The following is an 11,168-nucleotide window of genomic DNA, read 5'->3' as shown; positions in this document are numbered from 1 at the left end:
AGTACAGATACTTTTTACAAAAAATATCGATAATAATTTTATTTTAAATATATATAAAATATATATATACATTATAAATTTTTTTAAAATAAAATTATCGATATTTTTATAAATATACCTATATATATATATATATATATGTATGTATATATACACGTATATATATTTAACTTGTTTTTTGTAGACAATCGAATTGTCATTCAACAAAAAATTGTTAACAAGATAGAACAAAAATTTTCAGTTGTTTAGAAAAATGTTTCTTTACTTAAAAAAAAAAACTTGAAAAAAAGCTACTAAAGCTATTTATGTTGTATAAATGTCTTAATTGCTTGAATAAATGTTTTCCGAAAAAGAATTAGTTATCATAACTCTATTATTATCTTTCAAAGTCTCAAGTCAGGGATTACACAAATTGAAATCTCTAAATTTAATAAAACTAAACTTCTAATGTTTACAATTAATACTATCAAAAAAATGAGTAGGTTTACTAAAATTAAGAAATATTTAAAAGAAAGGATAGAGAAGGGAAGATTTTTGTGATGCAGATAGAAAGAAACACATGTTTTATTTCTCATATTTATTTGTTATTGCATACTGTTTATGTTAGTATATTACTTAGGTATACGTGCCAAGTAGCAACTTAAATGTATGATTGCGTGATTCATCTGTTTGTTCCACCCGTCAAGCGCGCGGATAGGTAGGTAGGTAGGTAGGTAATGTAACTTGCTTACTCCACTATATATAGGGTGTATTTATAAGTATAGCATACCTCGCGGTAGAACGTCATCTTACGAGCTAATCGGTAATAAATAAAAGTGGAACTCGGGGGCCGGACTGAGGGGGAAGGAATCTGAGGGTTGGGAGAGCAGGGGTGATGGAGGGGGGGAGGTGGAAAACGCGTTTAATAATGGGCGAACGATTCTGCGTTTCTGCGTCCGTGACTAAAGCAAACGGTGCGCGAAGCAGCACGTCTTCGCGCGTTTTTTTCTTTTTTTTTTTCTTTTTTTTTCCTTTTCTTTCTCGAAGTAAATCGGGAACGAACGTCGTTTCACGAGTTTTCGTCGTCACGGCTACATCTCGCACGCGTTATCACGCGTTGTCCGATACAATCTATATCGACGTTATCTCTTTCTATCGATATAATCTATATCGGTAGGTCGGGCGACTTATCCAACAAATTGGGCTACCTACAGAAAAGAAATACTTGCATGTGTGTGTGTGTTTGTGTGTATGTGTGTGTGTGTGTGTATGTGTGTGTGTGTGCTCCTTTCTCATTTTTCTCTTAAAGGCAGAAAATAAAATGATAGTAACTCTATAAAATATTGCCGTTCGCCGTTGTCGTCGCACACGACGAGTGCAACGAGCGCGCTTATAATCGATAATACCATTTCCGCCAGCACTGTCTCGATTAAATCACTTTGAAGACTATGCTTTCAATATATAGTACACGATATATTATACGAGAAATGATAAATTCCTACATCTCAATAACGTAATAACTGTTTAACTAGAGATACGTTCCTCTTTCAACATAAATTTTTAAATTAATATTCGTAAATATATTATATGTATATGATCTATATTAGAGAAATTTGTCATTTCAAATAAATTTCTTAACTATAATTATAAATACGATTTATTAGAGATTTTTCTTGTCGTATCTAATAATTTTTTCAATTAATTATAATTGTAAATAATTGCTTAAATATCTTAAACTCTTAAATAGCTCTAACAAGTTTCTCCTATTCATCGTATAAATATATTAAAAAGATAGTCTCCTTGTGTATTGCGGATTAAGAGCAGAATATTGCCAAAAAAACGTGCGATCTAAAGTTGACGATGTAAGAAAGGAGTAGAGATATTGTAAGAAAGTAGCCTTGCCAAAAAATCGACTGAAAAAATCTGGTTACAGCGAAAATTATTTCAAGATGTTGAAATTATTCGGTTTTGAATATTTTCACGGACGTCGCACGTTTTTTTTTTTCTTTTTTTATTTCCGCTATCCTTGAATCGAGGCAATGCCTAAGAGACGCAAGAGTTCACCAACGATTTGGGCACGTGTCAAAAACGCTTTCGGGAATGAAGACTTTTTTGACATTTGAAATGTCACATTTGAAAGACGCCCAAACCGCGGTTCGCTCGGCGCGGTTCTCTTCGATCAGCAGAAAAATCAAAATAAAATCCGGGTCTCTTAGGCTATACTTAAAGAAGAGTCCTCAACGAGAACTCCACGAGAGAAATAAATATGTTACACGTTATACAGTGATAACGATGATGAAACCTTGCCGTACATGCTGCTCCTCGTCTATTTACAGTTAAGACAAACAATCTCGTGTGTCCCTTCTCTCATTCTCTCGGCTTCTTGAAGAGTAGATGTAAATGTATGTCATGTATATCCGTGTGTGTCTCTTTTGTTTACAAATGTATGTGTTATATACTCGGGCTCGTGTGCGATTAAATAACTGGGTTTTCTGGAAAGTGCGCGAGAATTCTATCGCTCGACTAATAGTTCTCGCAAAATGAAAGATGCCACACCTAAGTTGTCCTCTTTGAACGTTAACTATGGTAGAGAAACGGAAACGCGGCGGGTATATCTTCGCGCGGCTTCAACGACGCGCGTCTTCCCTCGCGCATACAATTCCTGTTCGAATAAAATTCAGCGCGATTATGCAATACATATATATATATATATATTATATAAATATATATAATATGTATATATACATATATATATATACGCCAGCCTGAACCTCTTCCACGACGAGGGAAAACGCCGTCGTCGACCGCGCGTCCTGTAAACTAGTCATAAATCGTGTGTACTTGGAGACTACTTATGCTCTGTTTATAGTCGGCTGTCGCTGTTCAATTTGCTCTCTTTTTCTTTCTCTCTCTCTCTCTCTCTCTCTCTCTCTCTCTCGCAGCTTTTTTTCTCTGACCACTCAATACCGCGGCAATAACGACGATCAAAGGAAAGATTTCATGCGTGCGTGGAACGAAAGCTCTCGCCGATCGGTTTTTGCATGCGTGTGATCTGAAACTCCTGGATCGCCCGTATATCGATAGTCGCTCTTGTGAGAGCGATCTTGTGAGTTTTTAGCCTTTACAGTTTTAAAATCTTTTATAAAATCCAATTTTAAAAATTTAATTGTTTTTAATAATTAAGTATAATACAATAATAATAATTGAAGCAAAAGTAATTATTAAAAATTGAAATAAAAATAATTGAATTAAATAATAAAATAACATATTTAAAAATAATTAAATAATAAATAATTAAATAATAATAACTATATAATTATTTTATGAAATAAAATAATAATAATTATATTTTATGAAATAAAATTATTATTAAATTATTTTATTAAATCGAATTAACTTGTGTATTTCTCTTTTATATTTATAAAAGAAAGGTATTGTAAAATTTATAAAACTGGATTGTGAATTTAACGTCAGATAATTGCAATGGCTGATTTGTTAAAAAAGGAAGGAAAATCAATGTGTCTATCGATAAACGGGATACATGTCCGCGAGCTGAGAAACTGAATTGGTTCTCTAAGGTAGCGCCAGAGTCACGCACGTCTATCCTTTTTTTTTTTTTTTTTGTCAGCCCGATAAAAACCCTACGAGCTATTTTGTCTTCTCGATTCTAAAGCCTTCAGCCTTTTAACTTTAGTTCACCTGGCGCAAAACTCTGCCCGTGAACTTTTGTTTCGTCCTCGACGACGTTCGGAAAAAAGAACCGCGGCCTCTATATCTCGCTTTATCTCTCTCTCTCGCTCGCTCGCGTTCTCTCTCTCTCTTTCGCGCAATAAACACACCTCAGTATAATCCTACAGCGTCAATATATCAATTTTTTATATATATATTTATATATATATAATATACTTTTTTTCTCATATATATATATTCACTTTTTGTTCTATATCAATAATAGCGTATTAGATGCTTTTTTTGTTCACTTACATCTTAGGTATGTAATATAAGTATTCTTTTTTTTCATCTGTTCACAGATACATATATGTATATATCAAAAATGTGGAAACAAAAGGGTCCTCTCGAAATAGCCGTTCTCCCTTTCTATCGGTGTGTAAGCTGTTTCTCTTTTCATCTTTTTTTATGCTCTCTCTCTCTCTTTCTCTCTCTCTCTCTCTCTCTCTCCTCATATCTAAAGTATACGTCGACTTTATATTTGCTGGGAAACCAAAAAGGAAAACATCTCGAGAATATGCCATTCAGGGTATTACCTGTGTGGATTGATCCAAAACACAATTTTTGTTGGGTAGTTTGTTGCTTCGGACATTCATTCTGACATACACACATAGTTCGTAGACACGTTGCGTACTCGACATAAGAGTTCACTGATTAACAGAAAATATTTCGTATCGAAAAGGATACTCTTTTTTTTTTTGCGAACGGTTTAGGAACTATCGAAAATTTTATATTGAAAAACGACTCCAAATGCAACTATAAATTTATATAAAAGAATAAAAAACCGTCAAATTCAGATATTGATGTAAATGTAAAAATCATAATATATATATATATATATATAAAATTAAATCATATGTTATATTGAATTTAATTATATATTATAAATTTAAATTATATATATTATATTGAATTAAATTAGATATTATTTGAAAGATGGAATGCTCTCTACATTGTAGAGTATAAATTAAATCAAGCCAAGAGTATAATTAAACATTAATATTCTCTTAATTTAAAACGAAATAAGAACAAAAGGAGGATATGAATTATAGACATTTCGCCCTTCCAAAGTTATTAATTTAGCTTCTTCCTCTTCTTCTTCGTCTCTCTCTCTCTCTCTCTCTCTCTTCTTCTCGATTAAATCGAGAATAAAGATAAATTTTTTTTATATCTGCCAAGAGTATATTTTAGAATATAGAATATATTAATTAAAAAAAAAACTAAGTGTCAGTTTTACGCAGCGTGTCTATAAACGTAATCTCACGAATAATGCATTCAGCAGAATTTCGAATGACTTTTTCTCGTCGCTTAGTCAAGTGGTCACGGTCTACGGGACACTTAATTTTTTTGGAAGGCACTTACTACTTTTTTTCTTTTTATACAATATTTAATTTTAAACTCTTTCGCATTCGCTCTTTCTCTCTCTCTTCCCCACGCTCTCGCGACCTTCTGTATTCTCTCTCTTTCTTTCGCTCTCTCTCTCTCTCTCTCTCTTTCTTTCTCTCTCTCTCTCTCTCTTTCTTTCTTTCGTCCTTTCTCTCTTGTTTCCGTCATTTTCGTTTCGGCTTGCGCATTTTTCTCTAGTAAATTTTAAAACTTTTCGTTCGCGTAATCTTTTTTTTTTTTTACCGTCGCACGTCTCGCGCGAATTTATACGTTTGAACACATTATGCCTAAATAGAATATATTCGCGCTTTCCGAATTTCTTCCGCCAAAATGAAAAACGTGGTCGATCGAAATATTGCAATGCGTATACTAAGAATAACTCGCCGTCTACATCGCTTCGCGAATCCGTCGCGCACAAAAATTGTTTGTATCAAGAATAACGTGTTACTTTTTTTTTTTTTTTTTTTATTTTTGCCTTGACCGATGTTTCGTTTCTCTAATCGCCGATACGTGCTACGAACGCGCGATCCCTTCTTCTCTCCCTTTTTTCCCCCTCTCTCTTCGTCTACTTGACTGGAAATATTCTGGCTGCATGAGCGTGGCGCGAGAATCAATTTTCTTCCTTCTGCGATTTTTTTTATCCTCTCTTTCGTAAAAGTTTTCCCAGACAAATGGATAACACGGATGGCTTGTTTCGCCAAAAGCCTCGTACGAGCAAAAGCGAAAAGCGATGATCTTTCCCTTTCACCGAAGGCCACTTCGATTTTTTTTGTTTATTTTTTACACTTACATGTGGAGTCTCTTTCTCTCTCTCTTTCTCTCACTCTTGCTCTCATTCTCTCACACTCTCTCTCTCTCTCTCTTTCTCTCTCTTTCCCGAACTAGCGTGCCGATATTAGAATCTTCAGAAAATTCCATTTTTTACGATAAATACATTTAGAATTAAACCATTCGAAAAACTATCGATTAGTTTATAGTGATGTTAATGAAACTTTCATATTAGCACCATCGAAAAGCGATACTTTACGATAATCCAATTTGAAATTGCAGATGAACCGAATTTAGCGTAGACGATCGATTATAAGATCCAATGAATTTTAATCGCGCATAATTTTGCCCGATTTTATTCTGTATTATATTGTAATAAAAATTACTTGTTTATTTCACAAATAACGATCAAATATGAAAATCTTTATTAGCACCATTTTAAAAAGTGATACTTTGCAAAAATTTAATTGATTGATTGAATTTAGCAAAGGAAATAAATTTGACTCGTGCGTAATCTTGCTCGATATTAAAATACCTGTTCGCTCCAACTGGGGTCGGCACGACTCGTTCATCGATTGTCGAGGACTCGAAATCACGCGCGACATGTAAAATTTTGAAAAATAGCACGATCTTTCGAAAGAAGAACGCACGCACACGAGTTTTTTTTCAATTCATTCACCCTTTCATCCGTACATCTCTCGCGTTCGTACTCGCGTTCAAATTCGCATTCAGGCCCATATTCAGATTCGTAATCTCGCACCGATGCACACACTCGTGGTCGCCGAACTCACCGAAATTTCGACACGGTCTGTCGTGTCGAGCCACAGAGTTTCTCGTTCCCTAATCCCTAAACCTTATAATTTTTATACTTGGCATACCCCAAATATGGCAGGAAGGCAATCATTATACTTAATAACGTTATAGCGATCATCTCGGCCTAGAGTGTGCTCGCTTTATAAGCCGTTAAATTTGTTTTCTCCGTCTCTAAATACTTTGTCTTTACCTTTTTCTTTCCGTCGTTCTTCCTCTTTCTCTTTCTTTCGCTCCCTAATTTTTCTTTTTGCTCGTGTTTTTTTTTTTTTACTTGCTTGGTAGACAGTCATAGTGAATTTTGTACATCTCCCTCTCATATTCTCTTATCGAGCTTAGATCAGTGACGTCGCTTACTGCCTGGCGTCAAAAAGAATACTCTTGCACAAAGCGTCGTGGACAAAATTGAGATTTTCTGTTTCGGAGAGATTCGTGTAGCAAAATTTATCATCCGCTTACTTATGTTAAAACGTTCGACGCAGAAAGAAAAAAGAATTTATATTATTGAAGCAATATAAAAAAACCAGATCCATTTGATAGATATATATATGTATATATATATATATATATATATATCATAAATCATATATATATATATATATATATATATATATCATAAATCATATATATATATATATATATATGTATAATGATTTATGTTGACGTAATAATTTATAAAAATAAAAAGTAACTTCACGACGTCTATAATCTATTTTTTTCGCGATGTATATTAACAATATAAGAAAAGAACCTTACTTTAACTTTTTTTTTAAAAATAATTTAAAGCGAATTTTTTGTGTGATACCTAAGAATTATTAGGATATATCACAAACTGATCCATGACATGTTGTGTAAGGACTCGATAGTACAACGTGTGTAGCTCTGTTCGAGGCGGCTTACTTTCTCATCGAGACTCGTCTCGAATAATCAATCATTCGGCAGTAGGCGACCCCTTACGAGTTATTATACATTTGGCATTAAAAGTACAGTTATCATATATGCGTAGGTATAAATTTTCGAATGTGTATTCCTGTGTATGGCGCGCTCGTGTTTCTCTCGTGTGTGAGTGTATGTATGTTCATATATGCGCTCGTGTATAGCGTGTAGGTTTTACCTTTATTACATGTACATAGTCTGTACGACACGACGATGACACGACTATCTAGATTGGAAAAAGGTGGCGGCGCGCTCGCGGGGCGCCGACGACCCAATAGCTATAGTACGTTCGCTAGAAGAAGGTTTTACTCTCTCTTTTTCAGTGTTTACCTCTTTCCACGTTGCAGGAGAATCGATTGAGCGATTTTCGTCTAGTCTGCACGATCGCTAAATCATACTTCCTCGATACGTAAACCAGGCGAGAAACTCTCTCTACACTCGCTTATCTCGTTCACGCTGTGTGTCTCTGTATTTTTTTTTTTTTTCTTTTTTGATTGTAAGCCTCTTTCTCTCTAACATACTCGTATGCACAATATATCGCGCTCAATCGTGCTCGCGTACAATGTTCAGAGTCACGTATATGTTATACATATATACTATAAACTCTCTTCCGCGCGCAAGGAGGCGAAGTGAGTGTCGCCAAGTGAATCAGACGAAGCTCGATTCTTCGCGAGAAGCGTCAAAGTGACTCTCAGCACCTACCGATCCGCAATCACCGGGCCCCGGCCGTTAACGGCCTCGAAGAGAGAGAGGTCCACCTGAGGTGTCATCGACGCTCTTCGTCCTTCCTCGATTTGCCGGCGATTCTGCAGCGGTGACGTCACGTCGTCGTTTCCGCTCCTCGTCCCGTGGCCACCGTATCGATGGCTTACTATTCGCAGCGCGAGTCCGTGAGTGGCTCGAGCTTCACCGGGATCTTGTCCTTGTCCTTGAGACCGTGGGGACTCTTCACCAGATCGGCGATGTCCTCCTGGAAGAGAGTCTCCGGGCGGGGACTGACGAAGCTTCGCGCCGGCTTATACGTCATACCGCTCACGCCGATGCCGACTTCCACGCTGCTGGGTATGTGACCCGGATCCATCAACGGGCCCAACGGACTCGCCAGGGGACTCTCCATCGGACTCTCTGGCGGCCCGCCCGAGCTCGGGCTCGCCAGACCAAGATTCAACGGAGAATTGCCGTTGTTGCCGATGCCGCTATTGCCGCCGAGACCACTCGCGTTACTGCCACTTGTGTTATTGTTATTGTGGTGCTGGCTAGCCTGCATCGCTGCCTGCAAGTTTGACGACAGACTGGAGGACAGACTTGTCGACAGATTCGTCGACAAATTCGTCGCCATCATGTCGTGTTGCTGCGAATGCGCCGCCGCTACCATACTGCACATTTGATGTCGCAGACCTGGATAATAAAGGTAAGAAAAATTAATAATCTTGATAAGTTTAGAGAGATTAGTTTAATAAAAAATTAATAAAATTTAAATCGTAATCTTTTCTCGCATTTTTAGACATCTTGTTGCAAATTCTTGAAAGAACTTGAGAAACGATACAAAAGTTTTTAATTAAAAAACATAATAAAAATAAATAATAAGTACTAATGTTCCAGTAAAGGAGGAAGGGTAAAATGTGCTGACTTTTGTCCAGAAAGTGTAAGTTACATATATTTTCTTTATAGTTTTTGATTTGCTGAATACAAAAATATCCGTTTTATTGGTCTAAGCCCATAGAAAAGTGGTTTGCCTTAAAAGCATAAGTCTCTTTTAATAGTAATTCAATTTGTGTCGATTTTGCAATTATTTAATTATTTATATTATAGTTTTACAATTTCTTTTACTGAAAACTGAAAAAAAAAACACTTTTAACGAAAGACTTTAGAAATACTAAATCTAACATAGCAAAATCAATATATAATATAAAAATTAAAAAATAAATAGTCAATTTATTCAAGGAGTCTCATCAGATGTGCAGCTTATAAAAATAATTAAATGTTGAGGAGAGAATTTCAAAAATATAAAAAGACATTTAGGAATAGATATTTCGACTTTAAATAACATTAGCGGACCCGATCAACTAAGAAACTGACAAGATTAAGATTCCGCTGACGAATAAAACGAAACGCTATACAGTATAATACGAAAAGTACAAAAAATATAATAGGGCTCCAGGCAAAGGTCTACTATGTATAAAAAAGTTGACGCACTTCTATGTGGAACCTCTATGGTAGTAAAAGTCCATCTTAAGATATTTAAAACTGTACAATATATACAGTTGCATCTGATGAAACTTAAGATTCTTTGAATAAATTGATTATTTATTTTTTCATTATTACATTATATTGATTTTGTTATGTTATATATATAGATTTAATATTTCTAAAATGTTTCATTTTGAAGTCTTATTTCAACAAAATCAACACTAATCGAATTAATAATAAAAATGACTTATTTCGACCATTTAAAGCAAATTTTGATCACTTTCCCACGGACCAATAAAACGAGTATTTTCGTATTCAACAATTCAAAAACTATAAGAAAATATATGTAACTTACGTTACTTTCTGGGCAAAAATCAGCATATTTTACCCATCGTCCTCCTTTATTTTATAACAGCGTTCTGTAAAAGGGTGAAACTTCCGGAATGAGATTGCGTTTTTCCACATGAAATGGTATAGATGGAATAAATCTTGATTTTAAAATATCAATTTAGGAAAAATAAAGAAATCGACTGGTACCTTGAGCGACCGCCGCGACCGCGGCCGCGGCCGCCGCACCCGGACTGACCGCGCCTTCCGGACCATTGCAGGCTGCATAATTCGCCAGGGTAGGGTATATCGTGGTCGGCTCTTCCTTGACGATATGGGGCGAGTGCCCGTCGCGGAATACCACCGCGCGAATCACACCGCGGATGTGCTCGTCCGGCCAGACACCCAGCAGAATCCTTTGCGGTCTTCCTCTTCCTTTAGGGCGCAAATCTATACGGAAAATCCAGGGTTAGAGATCAACAAGCAAATGCAAAATTCCTTCGCACATATTTTGAAAATTTTCGATAATTGTGATAAAGAAAGTGTTTAAAACTAAACGATGGGAAAGAAGGCTGGGATATCGTCGGAAAGAGCTCTTTCATTTTATCAATGAATTTCGCGTCGCAAAATCTTGCTAATCAATCATTATAAATGGAGATACGAATTTAGAATACAAATAAATGTGAAGAAAAATTTGACAACTGCGATTGTCAATCGTATAAATAAATGACATAAAATAAATAAATCTTAAAAATTTAATTATAAATAAATTTAATAAATTATATTATAAATTATAATATGAAATTAGGTAATATTACAGAATGTAATTGCTAATGCGATAACTAAACGTCGATTGCTAGCTTGGCCGACGTAATTGTACAATGTAATTACGACTTTTACGAGCGTAACTGAATCTTTGGATTATTCTTCTCCTGATCGGCCGTCGCTTATTAACTATTTACAATTGGCTACACCATCGCGGTCCATTAAGCGAGCCCTTTGCACGATTAACTAGGGTCTTGAGAAGGTCTTGAGGTAACGAT

The 11,168-nt window shown here is 35.5% G+C and overlaps 1 protein-coding gene across 3 annotated transcripts in view; it reads right to left on the bottom strand.

Annotated features, from left to right (window-relative positions):
* Positions 1-4,152: 4,152 nt before the first annotated feature.
* Positions 4,153-11,168, bottom strand: part of LOC140663397 (protein bric-a-brac 1) — a 377,385-nt gene continuing 370,369 nt past the window's right edge. For all 3 annotated transcript variants that reach the window (XM_072887507.1, XM_072887509.1, XM_072887508.1), the window contains 2 exons: positions 10,336-10,575; positions 4,153-9,006 (listed from right to left, as the gene is read on the bottom strand). In XM_072887507.1, coding sequence (XP_072743608.1) covers positions 8,480-9,006; positions 10,336-10,575 — 767 coding nt within the window. In that variant the 3' untranslated portion in view covers positions 4,153-8,479. The remainder of the gene's footprint in view (positions 9,007-10,335; positions 10,576-11,168) is intronic.

The sequence above is a fragment of the Anoplolepis gracilipes genome, chromosome 3, assembly GCF_047496725.1.
Source record: "Anoplolepis gracilipes chromosome 3, ASM4749672v1, whole genome shotgun sequence".
NCBI lineage: Eukaryota > Metazoa > Arthropoda > Insecta > Hymenoptera > Formicidae > Anoplolepis > Anoplolepis gracilipes.
This window is presented reverse-complemented; position numbering and strand designations above follow the sequence as displayed.